We start from the raw sequence: 20,144 nt of genomic DNA, 5'->3' as shown, positions 1-20,144 counted from the left end.
CATGACATCTTGAAGCTCAAACTTGGTGGGCTGTTAGAACATCATTTCAGCTTGGCTCACCTGAAAAAATAAAAGAATCGGCTGATTATTTCAGAAAATATTAAACTTTTGGTGGGATCTGTTTTTTTTGTGTCACCCTGTACATAAATGACCTGCCCCTCCATATTAAAACTTGTGTGAACTTTTTGCAGATGACACTACCATACACTCCAGTGACACCAATTTAAATCGTTTATCTGAATCACTGCAAGAAAGTTTAAACCAGCTGAGTGCATGGACTGAGCTAAATCATATGTCCCTGAACCCCCCCCCCCCCCCCCAAAAAAAACCCCAACTAAATGCATGATAATAACAACTAGACAAAAACGACAGAACATAATCTCCACGTTTCCCGATTTAATTGTCATTGATGAAAGTGTTTCAACAGTCAACCATCATAAAGTGTTGGGAGTGACCATCGATAACAACCTGTCATGGTCACACCACATCAAACAACTTTCTAAAGTCATGTCCAAGAAAGTATATCTATTATCTAGAATCAAGCACTTCCTGAATTTGGAAGCCAGGAAGTTATTCTTTAATGCCCATATTCAATCTGTTATTGATTACGCATCAACCTTAAGGGATTCGGCAAGTGATAATTCACTAAAACCTATAATTAGATTACACAAACGAGCGTTGAAAGTAGTCTTATTAAAGAAAACAACCCTGAATGAATTAGACTACATAAACTTAGGCATTCTCCCTCTGAAGGAAAGACTTGGCTATAATAAATGTACCCTTATGAGCACAATTATCACTGAATGTGTACCTGAAACTCAAAATTTACCATGAGGAATTCACGCCAATTTCTGAGATTGAACACTCCCCTTCCTCGGATTGACCTGTTTAAGTCCATTTTAGTTTATTCAGGTAGCAGTCTCTGGAACTCTCTTTCAACATTCCTGGGGCAAACTACCAGCACAGATAGTTTTAAGAGCAGATATTTGTCTTATGCAATGAAGTCAAAGTAAATGATATTTGTTTTAAATGGTATTCATTTTTTGTATTAAACATGCCCCTCTCCTCTGTATTGGTATAATGTACACAGACCCTTTTCGGATGAAGGGACTTTAAAAAAAACTATTTAGATGTGTGATGATTTTAGCAATGTCTTGCTTGTTTGAATGTTTTTCTTTAAAATGTAATGTATGGATTAGAGCATGATGTTGAGAAAGTGCAAGCTGCACTATACCACTTAATTCACATCAATTAACTCGCAATTTACCTCAATGCAATGCATTTTGTGTACATATGTATAATGTGTTTTCACTTTAGTTATCTGTTAAAATGTAGAATTTTAGTTTTTCTATTTTCTATTTTTTATCTTGTATTTTTATTTCATTTTTGTAGTTAGTCCCTCTTTAGGGCGAGGGCTGGATGTAAAAGAGCAGACCACTGCCTAATCTACTACCCTCGTTAAATAAAGAATTTTCATTCTCTCTCTCTTTTTTTCTCTCTCTCTCTCTCTCTCTCTCTCTCTCTCTCTCTCTCTCTCTCTCTCTCTCTCTCTCTCTCTCGGTGGTCTGCCCTTGCCACTGGAGAAGGACACAAATTTCGGAGCTCCGCATAATTTGACAAGAATCTTCTCCCAAACTACTGCTACTGTCCAAAATGTCACAAACGGGACTGTTAAACCGTCTGGAACAGTTCCTGATCAACCTAGTGGACGAAGTTGGGTTATCTTCCTGGAAAATCCAGGTGGAAGGTGACAGTACAACAGTTGTGTTGAGATTTGCTGGGCCGCCATCAAGCCAAGCCAACACAGTTCACCACAGGAAGAAGAGCAGGTCACAAGTGAAGCGTGATGAAATAAGATGAATTTCGTGAAACGCAAAGCAGCTGAAGCGGAACATAACACAGCGTCATCGGCAGGGGCCCCAGTGTCAACAATAGCCGTGCTACATCTACCCAGCACGTGCAGGATTTGCAAACCAATGTCACTGTGAGTACGCCACAACCTTTGACTTCACAACACAGTGTAGACAGATACACATTTGACACAGACAGGTGTGACTCGATGCAAGGTGACGACCGTGCTGACCTTGCCTTTGACCCTACAGATGTCGCTGCAAAACACGAATGCATTGACTTAAAGGTCCTTGTCTACATTTTTATACCGAAATCGCCATTTGACCATTAAAATGCAGAGTCTATTATCTACAATTATCAACAATACACCCCCTCTCGATCAGGAAAGACGAAGCCAGTGTAGCCGTTTGAAAATTCATTGTAGTATTCCAGCGTAGTACTCATAGTAGGATATCCTTTTTTGAAAAATGCCAATCGCAAAACTTCTCTCAAATCCCGTGCATTTCGTGCGTTTAAAAAACCCGTGGACAGCGCTCCAGTTGTACATCTGCACGTGCGCGTGTATGTACATACCTAGATTTGTGTCTGGACTATTTCCGTTTTGTTAAAATGTCAAGCAAGGCGTCAACTTTGCCAAATGATAAACATCCTACAAACTTACCAAAGATAAGATGCTATACATTACGCCAGGTGTGGCCTATCGCAGACCTAAACTGGTCACTACAACATACGCTTGCGTGCAAAACTCGTACCAGTGAATGAAGAGGGGAAAGGCTCAATGAAGATAGAATCGTCCTCAGTGCGTTGACCCGTTACACCCGTTGTTGTACCCTGCTCCTGGTCACTTTTATACCGTGTCAGTGCAGCCACCTTTTCTTGTGTGGTACGAAATACATCACAATAAAAAACAAGTCGCGTAAGGCGAAAATACAACATTTAGTCAAGTAGCTGTCGAACTCACAGAATGAAACTGAACGCAACGCAATTTTTCAGCAAGATCGTATACTCGTAGCATCGTCAGTCCACCGCTCATGGCAAAGGCAGTGAAATTGACAAGAAGAGCGGTTTAGTAGTTGCGCTGAGAAGGATAGCACGCTTTTCTGTACCTCTCTTCGTTTTAACTTTCTGAGCGTGTTTTTAATCCAAACATATCATATCTATATGTTTTTGGAATCAGGAATCGACAAGGAATAAGATAAAAGTATTTTTAAATTGATTTCGACAATTTAATTTTGATAATAGTTTTTATATTTTTAATTTTCAGAGCTTGTTTTTAATCCAAATATAACATATTTATATGTTTTTGGAATCAGCAAATGACGGAGAATAAAATAAACGTAAATTTGGATCGTTTTATAATTTTTTATTTTTTTTTACAATTTTCAGATTTTTAATGACCAAAGTCATTAATTAATTTTTAAGCCACCAAGCTGAAATGCAATACCGAAGTCCGGGCTTCGTCGAAGATTACTTGACCAAAATTTCAACCAATTTGGTTGAAAAATGAGAGCGTGACAGTGCCGCCTCAACTTTCACGAAAAGCCGGATATGACGTCATCAAAGACAATCATTTATCAAAAAAATGAAAAAAACGTATGGGGATATCATAATAGGGAACTCTCATGTCAAATTTCATAAAGATCGGTCCAGTAGTTTAGTCTGAATCGCTCTACACACACACACAGACACACACACACACACACGCACATACACCACGACCCTCGTCTCGATTCCCCCCTCTACGTTAATACATTTAGTCAAAACTTGACTAAATGTAAAAACCAGGAATGTCGCTGGTATTTATTTTGTCGGCAAATTTGCGGCAATTTGTTTCTCTCTCAAATTTAAACGTTGTCCGCATAGGCGTCAACTTCCCCTCTTCGTAAAAAAACTAACTTCGGGAGCTCTGCCGACTTCACGACAAAACGAAGTGCGAAATGACGAGAAAGCAAGTTTTGTGCGAAATGACGAAAAGTTTTTAGGCGAAATGACGAAAAAGTTACAGGAGAAATGCCGACAAAGTGTACGGCGAATTGACAAGAAAGTTTACTGCAGGTGAAATAAGTCCAGGCGTTTCGCAGACTGACAACGCTAAAAAACATTTCATGAAACACCATCTTATTTTGTTACGCTATATGTCGCACAAAGCCGCTTCCTCTGCAGTGTAACAAGGTACTGGGTCGAAAAAAAACACATGTAGGGGAAGGGCTCCTAATATGGACCGGCTCCTAATATGGACCACCTTCAGTTCTGACAAAACTAGCGGCGCTAGAGCGCTCAAAACAATTTCATTCGCTGTATTCACCCTCTCTAGATAACTTGCACATGTCAAAACAGTTGCAGAAACACAAACCTCAAAACCGTTAGGCTTTTTCTCTTTTTACATTTAGTCAAGTTTTGACTAAATGTTTTAACGTAGAGGGGGGAATCGAGACGAGGGTCGTGGTGTATGTGCGTGCGTGTGTGTGTCTGTCTGTGTGTGTGTGTCTGTGTGTGTGTGTAGAGCGATTCAGACTAAACTACTGGACCGCTCTTTATGAAATTTGACATGAGAGTTCCTGGGCATGAAATCCCCATACGTTTTTTTCATTTTTTTGATAAATGTCTTTGATGACGTCATATCCGGCTTTTCGTGAAAGTTGAGGCGGCACTGTCACGCCCTCATTTTTCAACCAAATTGGTTGAAATTTTGGTCAAGTAATCTTCGACGAAGCCCGGACTTCGATATTGCATTTCAGCTTGGTGGCTTAAAAATTAATTAATGACTTTGGTCATTAAAAATCTGAAAATTGTAAAAAAAATATTTTGGTTATAAAACGATCCATATTTACGTTCATATTATTCTCCATTATTTCCTGATTCCAAAAACATATAAATATGTTATATTTGGATTAAAAACAAGCTCTGAAAATTAAATATATAAAAATTATTATCAAAATTAAATTGTCGAAATCAATTTAAAAACACTTTCATCTTATTCCTTGTCGGCTCCTGATTCCAAAAACATATAGATATAATATGTTTGGATTAAAAACACGCTCAGAAAGTTAAAACGAAGAGAGGTACAGAAGAGCGTGCTATCCTTCTCAGCGCAACTACTCCCCCGCTCTTCTTGTCAATTTCACTGCCTTTGCCGTGAGCGGTGGACTGACGATGCTACGAGTATACGGTCTTGCTGCGTTGCATTGCGTTCAGTTTCATTCTGTGAGTTCGACAGCTACTTGAATAATGTTGTATTTTCGCCTTACGCGACTTGTTACATTTAGTCAAGTTTTGACTAAATGTTTTAACGTAGAGGGGGAATCGAGACGAGGGTCGTGGTGTATGTGCGTGCGTGCGTGTGTGTGTGTGTGTGTGTGTGTGTGTGTGTGTGTCTGTGTGTGTGTGTGTAGAGCGATTCAGACTAAACTACTGGACCGATCTTTATGAAATTTGACATGAGAGTTCCTGGGTATGAAATCCCCATACGTTTTTTTCATTTTTTTGATAAATGTCTTTGATGACGTCATATCCGGCTTTTCGTGAAAGTTGAGGCGGCACTGTCACGCCCTCATTTTTCAACCAAATTGGTTGAAATTTGGGTCAAGTAATCTTCGACAAAGCCCGGACTTCGGTATTGCATTTCAGCTTGGTGGCTTAAAAATTAATTAATGACTTTGGTCATTAAAAATCTGAAAATTGTAAAAAAAAATAAAAATTTATAAAACGATCCAAATTTACGTTCATCTTATTCTCCATCATTTTCTGATTCCAAAAACATATAAATATGTTATATTTGGATTAAAAACAAGCTCTGAAAATTAAATATATAAAAATTATTATCAAAATTAAATTGTCGAAATCAATTTAAAAACACTTTAATCTTATTTCTTGTCGGTTCCTGATTCCAAAAACATATAAATATGATATGTTTGGATTAAAAACACGCTCAGAAAGTTAAAACAAAGAGAGGTACAGAAAAGCGTGCTATCCTTCTTAGCGCAACTACTACCCCGCTCTTCTTGTCAATTTCACTGCCTTTGCCATGAGCGGTGGACTGACGATGCTACGAGTATACGGTCTTGCTGAAAAATGGCATTGCGTTCAGTTTTATTCTGTGAGTTCGACAGCTACTTGACTAAATGTTGTATTTTCGCCTTACGCGACTTGTTTTCACTTTTGGCAGCGTTCACTCTAAATTTGCTGCCTAAAACGGACTCGTTTCTGTCCACAGCCAAAGCTTTTATCACACAAAACGTGCTATATATGACAGCTAAGACTGTATTTGTTACATTTTAGCAGTGTTGACCCCGAGTTTTTACTGCACACAAAAATAATAGCAAAATCTCAAAGTATGTGTGAGTCCCCTAATATGGACCACCTTCAACAAATCGAAGAAAATAAAAGCTAAAGGCTATTTTCATTAATTCATTAAGACGCTTGCTGAAAATAACCTATAAGTAGCCCTCGAGATATCAAAAATATATCTATATATATATACGACTTGTGTCTGTGTGTGTGTGTGTGTGTGTGTGTGTGTGTGATTGATCGCCATGCACGGCCAAAGTTCTCGATGGATCTGCTTCAAATTTGGTGGGCTTATTGACAGAGACCCCGGACACAACCTCATCGATGAGATATTTCAACACGTGCTCTCAGCGCGCAGCGCTGAACCGATTTTCGTTTTTCACTGCACGTTACTATTTTTAGATCTCCCTTCCTTCGTGCGCTGGCGTCAATCGATATTCCCGTTTGTACGTTTATATTTAGAAGGTCACTGCACGTTACTATTTTTAGATCTCCCTTCCTTCGTGCGCCGGCGTACACCCGGCAAAGCCGGGTCCCCGGCGACGGCCGGGTATTCGGCTCTACTTCTTCCCGGCGAAGCGGGTAATCATCTAGTAACAAATAGTCTTCTTTTGGTAGTAGTTAAAAATTTCACTTATTTTTACTCTTTCTTGATGAGCTTCTTTAGATTCCTGGTGTGCTTTAAATAATGCTCTCATCAACCCAAAACAGATACACCTAAAGCATTTTTTCATCAGTCTGACTTGCACACTAAGTTGTATCATGTTATTTTGAAGTATAGGGGGCTTTTTACAGTGATTCGTGAAGGCCTCTCCACTGGTCCATATTAGGCGCCCAGGCTCCTAATATGGACCATTTGTGATGATTTTTTTTGTATTTAATTTTTGCTGAATGTCTATCAAAGCTATTTTACTCTAATTAAGCCTAACGGTTAACCTAAGAGAGAAGGACTACCAAACACAAAATGAAACTTCTTCGCAAGAAAACAAGCTAGTTATCAGCATGAAACAAAAAGCGGTCCATATTAGGAGCCCTTCCCCTAACACGTCAACTCCATATCCGAGCAGTCCTGCAACCAACAACTTGCCATAGTCCAAGCGGAGTAGATCCGTTCACGACGGCTTTTAGTAAATGCAGGCCAGTCTGCAGTGTCTGGAAAAAGAAACGAAGTTAAAAAGGATTCCCAAGGCAGACACCAGCGACAGTGGAGGGCAATTTGTTTCAGTAAACAAACACAGCATCTGCATCCCCAGCCGTTAATCAATTATATCTGCGCGTTGTCGCTTCCCTGGCCCCCCACAGACACTTTACGGGTGTTTTTCACTGTTGCACTCTTGTGACTAGTGCAGAGCCTCAGGTTTGAAGGAAGTTGTGGGGTAAATATTGGCTGAAAAAGAGGTTAAAACTGTGTGTATGAATAAATGACTATCTGTGGCAAATTGTCTCCTGCTCCTCTACGTCTACGTATGTGTGTGTGTGTGTGTGTGTGTGTGTGTGTGTGAGTGTGTGTGTGCGTGTGTGTGTGTGTGTGTGTGTGAGAGAAAGAGAGAGAGACAGAGACAGAGGGGTAAGGTGGGGTGTAGAGAGTGAGAGAGAGAGAGAGAGAGAGAGAGAGAGAGAGAGAGAGAGAGAGAGAGCATTACAAAATCAAGGCAAGGGGAAAAGAATGATATTTAAAGTTCGCGCAGGTTGATGACCACTTGAGCGTAAGCTCATCTTCCAGTTCTTCGCTCTGTGTGTGTGTGTGTGTGTGTGTGTGTGTGTATTGTGCGTGTGTGTGTGTGTGTGTGTGTGTGTGTGTGTGTGTGTTTGCGTGTGTGTGTGCGTGCGTGCGTGTGTGTGTGGCTTCACGTGGCTATTCACGCTCTTTGTCACGTGATAGGATAAGAGCGAACCTTTCTGCAATATTGTTTTCTTGTAACCAGACCCAAGTTATAATGCCTTCTGCGAAAATAACAGCGCGGTTGCATCTTGTTGCAGCAGTTTCATCTCGGATTCTGTTTCAATTTCAGGACGAATTAGGGAGACCCCAAAGATGCATCTCTCAAACATCACGGAAAGTTTTTAGTTTAGTTTTACAGCGTTTGAACAACATCAGGATATTAATTCCCCCCGAAAAGAAAATTGTGACTGCCTGAATGGTGGTACTTAGGAAGGGTCATACACATGACATCCCACCTGTGCAACAAACAAAACAAAACTTTAAACAAAAACAAAAAACATCGAGCGCACGTGCGATTTGAAAGCCCACGAAGATTAAATTAATCAGGAACCAAGAAAGTCATTTGCTTGGTCTACGATTTGCCATCTGGACAGATTGTCTGAGATGTGATTTTCTTGATGAAATTTGAGAACGAACCTAATTTTGGGCATGAGGTGGAAGAGATGATAACTTTCAGCTGCCAGAAGTACAACCTTTGTGAGTAGTAATACCACGTTTTAACTTTTTTTGGAAACCGTGCGGAAAGATTTTAATATTGGTCACAGGCACGCCCTCGCGCGTATAACTTAATATTGCTATTTCATATGTTACGTGGATTTCCATTGGTCAATAATTGGGCAAAACTGAGCTCATTGTAAAAGTGATATCAACGACATTTCCGTCGATATCAGTTTTGATATCGACGACCTCTTTATTGCTTCCCCACTTCAAAAACAAAAACACCTAAATTTAAAAACAAACAAATATATATGAAAATGTAATGATCCCAGAATTTAGTTGAGCAAGTGACTAAAGACTTTTTGAAAGAAAAGACATTTTTAAATACTGAAAAGTACAAGAAAAGAGTGAACAAAAAGAAATAATAATCAGAGGGAGGGATATGGAACAGCCAAAACCGAGACAAATACTTTTGTAATTTCTTTACAGTAAATACAAAATGTCCAGAGAATTAGCAATATATCTAACATTGACTGACTGTGTGATGATATCTTCTGCTATTGGTCTGTTTCGACAGTGATATCAAAATCTCGACCTCCGGTCTCGATTTTGATATCACTGTCTCAACAAACCATAGCAGAAGATATCATCACACAGTCCGTCAATATTGGGTACTTACATGTTACAGGTGTATACAAGTTAGGTATCTCTTCTCTATGTTTGAATGAGGCAACTTACGGTCTTTCAACGGATGAACGAGATGGTGGTGGTGGGGTTGGTTGCAAACATTTTCTGTTCCGGAGAAATTGAAAAGAAACCGGTCATTTATCATTTCTCAATTACCAAACCGGATGTCATCTGTTTTGCTCTTATTTCCAAAATATTTCTAATTTTCTTGTGATCTAATCTCACCGAGTCAGGTAATTGACGACTTGCTTCAGCAATATAATGCCGCATTGACCTCACATGCAAAATGTAATTTCCAATGTTTGCAGACAGTTTCAATTACGTAAAATGGGTCTCTTTTTCTTTTCATTAAGTTTTCTGCATAGGCAAACGTTCCAACCGAGCAACGCTGCAAAACGAACCACATAGCCGTTATACGAACAAACAAAAACCCGGATCTTTACGCTTTTTAGTTATGAAAGGATGGCAATTAGGGCAAACGGGGCAACAAAATGCGTGACCCAAAAAATATCTTCCAGGTTCCTTTTTTCTCATGCACGCATTGCGTGTAAACTCCAGAGCCGAAACTAATACTTTTAGGATGCATTTTAAATTTTGGAAGAGGTCGTCAGAAAACGATTTTTTGGTCGAGATAATGCCCGTGATTTTTTATTTTAATAAAAGCTTTTGACAACGTAATATCTTTAATAATCGACGTTAATCTGAAATATCGCCGGAAGAGCTCTGTGCTTTCTTTACAGCCTGCCTAGGCCCACCGTACAATAGTGTAGGATTGTGCGCGTGATTTATAGAATAACGATTTTCAGTAATAAAGGAAAGAAATAATAACAAAACTGTCGCAATTATGAAACTGCAAAGTAGATCGTGAACTTGCTTTTCCCTCTCACCCAACATAAACTGTCAACAAAAAATGTAGCCTGGAGAAAAAATGTGTGCAATAGAAAAAAAAACGTACAATATCGGACAATAAGCTCTAGCCGCTTCGTATGTTAAAGATACCGTCTTTTTCTGATTAGACAATCTTTTAAATCACGAAATGTCAAGGCTCTTACGTGGGGTATCATATCCTTCCACTTTTAACTACACAAATCTTTAAAATACACCAATCTTTAAAATACACAAAGCTTTGAAATATATCAGATCCACAGCATTGTTGACTTTAGTGCAGAGTTGAATCTTTTTGCTGAATTGGTTTCCATAACTGACACCTAGTACCATTGAGTTGTAACTCGGCACATGAAGCAGCCCGGCTGTTGATTTCTAAAGGGGATCTTATTCATTGTGCACGTGCATGACCTGTAATCCATCGTTTTCTCAACCCAGAAAACAATCTGACCGCCTTCCGTATTTGTTTTGTCTCCACTCCTATTGGGTCAATATTCGGTGCGCTTCCGGTTGACAACAATTTGTCTTGAGGGCCCTGCTGTTTGTCTTTGAGGATCAACTTTTAAATAGTAGTCGTCGATCCCAACTTTCTCCCTAGGCTAAATTATCAGGCCTGCCTTCGAGATCCCTTGGTCATCAAGAAACCCACTCATTAACTTCGACCAAATCTAAGGAGGACGGGCAAAGGATTTGTGGAGGGCGGTGGGGGGGGGGGGGGGGGTATGGGCCTGTTGGGTAGCATGTCTGCTTGGCTGATAAATCCCACGACCTCATCTCCGGTCATAGTTTCTTGTTAAAGCCCCCTGGGAGGTTTCTTTCAGGTTTCTTTCATCACAGGAAATTAGTTCGAGACAACCATTGTGATTTGACCAGCTTAACACACGGTGTTTTGCGTGTATGTTTTGACTTTGTGGGTTTTTTTTACTGGCCTTTCTGTTTCTGTTCACAACTGTCTCAGCCTCTAGCGGCCTGCCGGGATAGCGTTTGTTTCGTGGTCTTGTAATGACTCCGAGGTCAAAAAACGGACGATGGTGTTCAGTTTTTTGGGGTGGTTGTTTGTGTGTGTGTTTGTGTGTGTGTGTGTGTGAGTGTGTGTGTGCGTGTGTGTGTGTGTGTGTGTGTGTGTGTGTGTGTGTATGCTTGCGTCTGTGCGTGCGTGCGTGTGTGTGTGTCTGTGCGTCTGTTCGTGCTTGCGTGTGCATCCATGCGTTCCCGTGTGTGTGCGTACGAGCGTGTGTGCGTGTGTGTGTGTGTGTGTGTGTGTGTGTGTGTGTGTGTTTGTGTGTGTGTGTGTGTGTGTGTGTGTGTGTGAACGACCTTTTGTGCCCTAGTTGTTATGACACAAAAGGTATACAATATGCCAAACGGACATCATTTGGACGGATGAGATGGGGGGGGGGGGGGTAGCTGGAAGGCAGTGGGGAACGATTGGAGTCAACACGGAACTGATGACATTATACAGAAGTGTTGACAGAGTACTTTCATATCAAATACCTAGGTAGTACTATGATATTTTGTTTGTTCCGTCATTTTCCTTGCTGTCGAAAAAAACTTAGTAGTTGATAAAATGTGAAATGTTGCATGCCGGTGCTCCCAAGCGAACCCCGTAGTTCGGAATGAGTAAGAGGTTCCTAACATGCTAACTGCTTTGGGTGCAGCAAGGGCACAGTTTGACATTGGCAGTCGGCAAAATGCTGAAACTTTAATTCAGTCGCTGGAAATTGTAATTTACGTTGACGTAAATTCGTCATGTTCTTCACGGTGGGAAGAAGCTGACTCCAAGTGCTGTCGTTAACTTTCGAAAATTGCCCAAACTTTATGGCCCTTTTGGCCATCTTGCCAAAGACAATAAATCCCAGCTGCATCCCTGTGATCTGTGATGGGGCTCTGGCATTCTCTCTGTCGTCTGCAAAATTAGTAATTGAGAAAGTTTAAAATTGTGCATGTCGATTTCCCTTTCGGATCCGATAGACTGAACTTCTGAGTAAGGAGTCAATGCATGTTACATGCTTACAATTAGAGCATCCCTGTGATCTTTGATGAGGCTCTGGCATTCTCTTTGTCGTCTGCAAAATTAGTAATTGAGAAAGTTTAAAATTGTGCATGTCGATTTCCCTAGCGGACCCGATAGACTTTACTTCTGAGTAAGGAGTCAATGCATGATACATGCTCACAGCAGCATCCTTGTGATCTTTGATCAGGTTATGTCATTCTCTTCGTAAGCAACAAACTTGGTAATTAAGGAAGATTGAAATTGTCGGTGCACGTTTCTGCGGATCTTGTAGGCTGGAATGAGTAAGGGGTTAGAGGTGTGTTGTCTAAGGGGCCACTCTGAGCAAGACGTTAAGCCATTTCGACCTTAAAAGGTTCAAAGGACATTTGCCATGCTGTCATTTAGAAACACCCGCAATATTTAGCTTGAAAGTGTTCTGTAACTATTATTAATTATATTAGTTTTATTAGGCCAACGGTTGTCTTAAGACACTCTTATGTGTCAAGAATCCCGACTTCTGTTCGTCGTCACGTGTTATTTAGTGAGGAAGGAACGCATTCGCCTAAACAGTTGAAAACCGTTGAATTCAGGAATTCAGATTTCTAATCTGCTCAGTCCATGGTGTATGGGGCTAAAAACGCATTACACGGTGTAAATAAACACAATGGCCAATGAATAGTATATACGCTGTCTCGAAAGACCACCCAACACAGTATTTTGATTTGAATAAAAAGAACGTTCAAACACTCATTCAAGGGCATTCCTCTTGAACGGTGTCTCTATTTATTCAACCCCTAAACCAAACTGTGTAGCTCTTTGGACGAGTTGAAATCTGCACCTCAACAACAGTATGTGAAATGCAGGCTCCACGCAAGGGCGAAAAGTAGGACGAAAATCAAAACAAATTGTTCAGCGGAAGAATTTGAAGTAGAAAAATCACAGTCTCGAAACACAACCCACACAATTGAATAACAAAGCGACCATCGGCCTCCAAATCGGAAGGTCGTGAGCTCGAATCCCGGCCGCGGCCGCGTGGTGGATTAAGGGTGTAGATTTTTCCAATCTCCCAGGTCAACTTATGTGCAGACCTGCTAGTGCCTTGTGCCCCTTCGTGTGTACACGCAAGTACAAGACCAAGTGCGCACGGAAAAGACCTTGTAATCCATGTCAGAGTTCGGTGGGTTATAGAAACACGAAAAGCATGCTTTCCCCAAAATCGGCGTATGCTGCCTGAATGACGGAGTAAAAACAGTCATACACGTAAAAATCCACTCATGCAAAAACATGAGTGAACGTGAGAGTTTCAGCCCATGAACGAAGAAGAAGAAGAAACACAAAACGCTCAAACACTTGTTTTGAGGCATTCTGGGTGTGTGCAGTGAAAAATGATTGCAACACCCAACCCGAATTCAACAGCTCTTGTGTCAATAATAAACTTTTTTTTCTCCATTATATCCCTATAAAGCTGTCGTCTATCTATAACTATCTGCGGGGCTACGCGTTTGAAAAGATAGGGCCGATAATCCTGTACAGAATTCTGTACAGCGAAGGCCGCCTAAAACTCGACTGTCACTGCCTGCATGACCTTGACAGCTTCATTCAACGCTTGACGTTTGTGCTGGTAACTTCCTGTTTGCTCTCTCAGCGCTGAGTATACTTTATTTTAAAGAGGGATTGAGGGGAACAAGAACAAGAACAAGCTGAAACTTTGCCGTCATTTCGGCAGATCTGTCCAAAGTTTGCCTCAAAAAAAAAAGGGTAGGTAAAGGTAGTAGTCCATAACCATGTTTGATCGTAGGGGAACGAGATGTTAGAGATCTCAACTTCTCTAGGGCCAGCTTAATTAGGGCGGTGCCCATCTTATCTCCATCACTGCCTTCGCTTTCCCCGGTGTAACACGAGAAAATTACTCCCACGAGGTTTTTACTCCGGAGTAAACATTTCGTACGAAAAAGTTACTCCCTTTACGAAAAAAGCACTCCCCCATTGCACGAGAAAATTTCTCCCCAAGACAGGTGAGTTCCGAGTAAACATTTCGTACAAAAATGTTACTCCCCTGACGAATAAATAACGAATAAATTACTTCACCCCAACACGAGCAATTTAACTTCCCATGCCAGGTGTACGAAATTTTTACTCCCTTGTCCCCTGTTAGTCTTGGTGGTGGAAGGGGTGGAAGGAGGGTAGCGCGACATTCGTGTGCGCGATATCACTTATTGGCATTACTCCGTCACGGCGGAGGGCTGACCGTGCACCCAAAAGCGGACTCAACCAAATGGGTATTTTTTGAAAGCTTGGGGCCTGCCGAACATAAAAATCGATGTTAACAAGAAATATTCAAGGGCGCACTTTCTCTTTTCAGTCAAAATTCAACTATACCCTGAAGAGTGATGCACGAGCATTTCAGACGCTTGCCTCTGAAAAAAGAAGTTCTCAGCCAAATTACGAACTCAAACTGGTACGTTTTACATATAAATGTGTTAGTTGGTATCTTTTGATTATCACAAAACAATTTGCGACTGCTTTGGCCGAGGATGCTGGTGACAGTATCATTATTATGAACCCTACCCTAAATCCAGGAAAGACGTCGTCCAAAATGTAGGTAAGTTTTGATTAAAAATAAATTCACACAAGACTAGTATTGTTGTTTGGCTTCAATGGATATATTTTCGTCACGTACGATGTCTTTACATAATATCTGTAAAATATGAATGGATTTGAACCATATACTATGTCACTATGACCTTCCAATCTTCCTAACCCCCAGCCCAGTAAAGCGTGCGAGACGTTTCCTGAACAAATGTCGCTTTGTGGTGCGAGTTCAGTGTGACATGATTAGTTTCCAGAACCCCATTTCTGACTTTCGAAGTTTATCTACATACATTTAGCAATGCACGAGCAAAATATGACAACTTAATGGTGCCTTTTGGTTTAATGCTATGGTAAAAAATCCTAGTGATAGTGTTTACAGCTTGAAACAAAACATAACAGATGGGAGTAGTCTTCCTCAATCTGGTTCAGAGCATAATGTATTTCTATTTTCAGAGGTAGCATTATTTCTGATAAGAGCTAGAGCCAATATAATGATGCTGAATATTTGAAAAATGAACTTTGTGACTCATCTGAGTAGCAGAAGAGCCTTCGTGATCGTCAGCGTAGGGTTAAGGCTGGCTGTCTTCAAGGTAATTCCTAGATGAACAACTTAACACTGCGTTCGATTATTCGCCCGTTTCTTAAGCTAGAGCTTTGAAACTTTACACGCGTCTAGGGCTACATGAACGCTTTACAATACATACAATATAGTTGACTCTCGCGTTATTTAAAGGTCCCAACAAGGTCATTACCAGGCAAAAACGAGGGAAAACCGACGGAAAGTACCATGTTCTGCAACTGTTTGTTAGAAAAAGCTTTCAAATTCAATTATCTTTGGGGGATTAACGCATCTCTAGACATGACAATCATCCGATTATCAGACATCAATTGTGGAGGTCACGACAAGGTCATTACCAGGCAAAAACGAGGGAAAACCGAGGGAAAATACCATTTTCTGCAACTTGTGTGAAAGTAAAAGCTTTCAAACTCCATCTTCTTCTGGTATTGGCGCATCTCTAGGCATGACAATCATCTGATTAACAGTCCTCAATTTTCAAGGTCACAACCAGGTCATTACCAGATAGAACCGAGAGAAAACCGAGAAAAAATACCATTTTCTATAACTTTTTTGTAAGTAAGAGCTTATAAACTCCATCTTCTTCTGGGATTAGCGCTGATTTTTATGACCCTGAAGTCCTGAAGTTTTCTTGGCCCATGCCTAGTTTGAAGGTCATGACAAGGTCAAGTTTACACGTTTTCTATTTGTGTTCGGCTATTTTCTAAGCTAAAGCTGTTGAGGCAGATTCATGACATCTTCCTTCGCCCACAGGGGCTCTAGGGGGGTGGGCGGGGCTGGATGTAATAGGGGTAGAAGAGAAGGGGAGAGAGAAGAAAAAGTCAATGTTAAGGTGTTCATCTACCGATAGCCTTGCGGTCTGCAAGCCTGACTCTGAGGATCACACCGGCTGTCCTGGCACTCAGACGAGTCATAAAGTTGATATATTTTCCGTCGTTTTACCCAGTAATGACCTTGTTGTGTGACCTTTAGATTTTACGAGAGTCAACAATATTTGTTACATGTCTTATAATGCCCTAGACGTGTGTAAAATCCCATCCTTGTCATGACCTTCAAACATTGCATGGGTCAAGAAAACTTTCCAAAGACTTCAGGGTCATTGAAATCAGCGCTAATCCTAGAAGAAGATGGAGTTTATAAGCTCTTACTTACAAAAAAGTTGCAGAAAATGGTATTTTCCCTCGGTTTTCCATCGGTTTTATCTGGTAATGACCTTGTTGTGACCTTGAAAATTGAGGACTGTTAATCAGATGATTGTCATGTCTAGAGATGCGCCAATACCAGAAGAAGATGGAGTTTGAAAGCATTTACTTACACACAAGTTGCAGAAAATGGTATTTTCCCTCGGTTTTCCCCGGTAATGACCTTGTCGTGACCTCCACAATTCATGACTGTTAATCAAATGATTGTCATGTCTAGAGATGCGCTAATCCCAGGAAACAATTGAATTTGAAAGTTCATTCTTACAAACAGTTGCAGAAAATGGTACTTTCCCTCGGTTTTACCTGGTGATGACCTTGTTGTGTGACCTTTAAATATTACGAGAGTCAACAATATTTGCGTTATGTCTCATAAATCCCAAGACGTGTGTAAAGTTGTAATTAAAGCCATATGTACTCGATGACTATACACGCTAATTGCTTTACCAACAGCTGGAGACAGACTAAATTAAGTTCCCTGCAAAATATTGTGGTCTAGGACCCCTTAAATGTTGAGATATTTGAATTTTCATTTTGATCTGGATCGTCCTATTTATAGATTTGGCAACACATGTAACGTTGATGCAAGGGAGAGAACACCGCGGCTTTGTTGACATCCTCACTTTTTCAGAGGCTAGAACAAGCTGTAATGCATGTATTATGGTCCGCGCATGGTGACGTATCGTCATTATATGGTCTTATGGTGCGTTTGACATCGATTGTGGGCAAACTACACTTTGTAAACACGGGAGCGCGTACATATGCCTTTAAGCTTTAGCTTCGAAAATAGCTGACGTCCAGAAAGTATTTTATTTGACCGTAAAAGATATTCCCAAATAGAAAACGTGTAAATTTGACCTTGTCATGACCTTCAAAGTAGGCATGGGTCAAGAAAACTTTCCTCGGACTTCAGGGTCATTGAAATCAGCGCTAATCCCAGAAGAAGATGGAGTTTATAAGCTCTTACTTACAAAAAAGTTATAGAAAATGGTATTTTCCCTCGGTTTTCTCTCGGTTCTATCTGGTAATGACCTGGTTGTGACCTTGAAAATTGAGGACTGTTAATCAGATGATTGTCATGCCTACAGATGCGCCAATACCAGAAGAAGATGGAGTTTGAAAGCTTTTACTTACACACAAGTTGCAGAAAATGGTATTTTCCCTCGGGTTTCCCTCGTTTTTACCCGGTAATGACCTTGTCGTGACCTCCACAATTGATGTCTGATAATCGGATGATTGTCATGTCTAGAGATGCGTTAATCCCAGGAAACAATTGAATTTGAAATCTTTTTCTTGCAAACAGTTGTGGAAAATGGTACTTTCCCTCGGTTTTCCCTCGTTTTTGCCTGGTAATGACCTTGTTGTGACCTTTAAATAACGCGAGAGTCAACTATATTTTACGTATTGTAAAGCGTACATGTAGCCCTAGACGCGTGTAAAGTCTCAAAGCTCTAGCTTAAGAAACGGGCGAATAAACGAACGCAGTGTTAAGTTGTTCAAGGAATTGCCTTGAAGACAGCCAGCCTTACGCTGACGATCACGAAGGCTCTTCTGCTACTCAGATGAGTCACAAAGTTCATTTTTCAAATATTCAGCATCATTATATTGGCTCTAGCTCTTATCAGAAATAATGCTACCTCTGAAAATAGAAATACATTATGCTCTGAACCAGATTGAGGAAGACTATTCCCATCTGTTATGTTTTGTTTCAAGCTGTAAACACTATCACTAGCAATTTTACCATAGCATTAAACCAAAAGGCACCATTAAGTTGTCATATTTTGCTCGTGCATTGCTAAATGTATGTAGATAAACTTTGAAAGTCAGAAATGGGGTTCTGGAAACTAATCATGTCACACTGAACTCGCACCACAAAGCGACATTTTTTCAGGAAACGTCTCGCACGCTTTACTGGGCTGGGGGTTAGGAAGATTGGAAGGTCATAATGACATAGTATATGGTTCAAATCCATTCATATTATACAGATATTATGTAAAGACATCATACTTGACGAAAATATATCCATTGAAGCCAAACAACAATACTAGTCTTGTGTGAATTTATTTTTAATCAAAACTTACCTACATTTTGGACGACGTCTTTCCTGGATTTAGGGTAGGGTTCATAATAATGATACTGTCATCAGCATCCTCGGCCAAAGCAGTAGCAAATTGTTTTGTGATAATCAAAAGATACCAACTAACACATTTATATGTAAAGCGTACCAGTTTGAGTTCGTAATTTGGCTGAGAACTTCTTTTTTCAGAGGCAAGCGTCTGAAATGCTCGTGCATCACTCTTCAGGGTATAGTTGAATTTTGACTGAGAAGAGAAAGTGCGCCCTTGAATATTTCTTGTTAACATCGATTTTTATGTTCGGCAGGTCCCAAGCTTTCAAAAAATACCCATTTGGTTGAGTCCGCTTTTGGGTGCACGGTCAGCCCTCCGCCGTGACGGAGTACATTATCCCTTCGCCCGCATCCCATTTTTGCGTACGAGATTTTTACTGGAAGTAACAAAAATGGGGAGTAAAAATTTCGTGGAGGGAGTAATTTTTTCGTGCCTTGGGGAGTTCTTTTCTCGTACGAAAAGTGTACTCGGAGTAAGAATTTCGTACGAAATATTTACTCCGGAGTAAATTTTTCGTGGAGTAAAAATTTCGTGTTACACCGGCGCTAAATATGGTCAGGTATCAGCTGGGTGGACTAGAGAGCGCTCGAACAAAACCATCGAGATTTCTATTCGTCCCAAGTGGGGGTCGATCCCCTACCGCCAGCCTAAGAGGCAAGCACTCTAATCACTATGCCACTCCGACCTCCAAGGACGGCCGTAAACACTAGAAAATTGCCCTCACTTGAATGGCCATTTTGCAAATGTGCCAGAGACAATAGACCACAGCAACATCACAGGCGTTAGTGTCTACTTTGATGTCCTGTCTTTCTGCAACGTCCATGTCTTTCAGTGCATCGGAATTCCCCCAAGTGACAAAATGGGCTAACTGTCTGAAAGCTGTCCAGAGCAGGTGGCGCTCTGACAGGGGACGAAATTATCTCTACGTAAATGCAAATTGTGCAAGAGCGAAATGCGGACATTTTAGCATTTTAGGTCGTGTGGTAATGCGTCCCCTTCGCAGATAATGATTCAGCTGGAAACAGAAAGCGTTCAATTTACTTGCCGTAAAGTACGCCTGAAAAAAGGGGTCCAAAGATAGGACCTGCATGGAGGCAGGTGGATTTTTGTGTGTTTGATTTTTTGCCCGCCCATTTCTGCTATTGACTATGAATGTGTGGGGTTTTTTGGGTGTTTTTTTTTGGGGGGGAGGCTTGTATTTTTTTCTGTGTCACAATAACGTGGCTTGCTCATCGTTTGGTCGTTTAATGAACATGTAGCGTTCTGCTAGTTTTCGTGCGTGCATCTTAGTTGGACCTCCATTTTTGTGTGGCGAATAACATATGTTGACATTTTGATCCTTCCTCTCAGAAAAAGATGGAGACGATATGGTTGAATTCAGATGGCTTGACCGGGTTGGTTTAAGTGTGTGTGTGTGTGTGTGTGTGTGTGTGTGTGTGTGTGTGTTTGTTTGTTTGTTGTTTGTAGTTGTTGTTGTTGTTGTTGTTGTTAATTGTTTTTGTAAGCGCATGGTGTACAATCTACTGATGGAAGTGATTTGTGATTCAAACAAATTGACAGAATC

General features: G+C 40.7%; 1 protein-coding gene across 1 annotated transcript in view; it reads left to right on the top strand.

Moving 5' to 3' along the window:
- Nucleotides 1-1,653: 1,653 nt before the first annotated feature.
- Nucleotides 1,654-20,144, top strand: part of LOC138956745 (calcitonin gene-related peptide type 1 receptor-like) — a gene marked incomplete at its 3' end in the record, with an annotated part of 47,307 nt that continues 28,816 nt past the window's right edge. The window contains 1 exon segment of the mRNA XM_070328018.1: nucleotides 1,654-1,843. Within this exon segment, the coding sequence (XP_070184119.1) occupies nucleotides 1,654-1,843 (190 nt within the window).

Source organism: Littorina saxatilis, unplaced genomic scaffold (genome assembly GCF_037325665.1).
Source record: "Littorina saxatilis isolate snail1 unplaced genomic scaffold, US_GU_Lsax_2.0 scaffold_472, whole genome shotgun sequence".
Taxonomy (NCBI): domain Eukaryota; kingdom Metazoa; phylum Mollusca; class Gastropoda; order Littorinimorpha; family Littorinidae; genus Littorina; species Littorina saxatilis.
The sequence above is the reverse complement of the archived record's forward strand: the minus strand, read 5'-3'. Positions and strand labels throughout refer to the sequence as shown.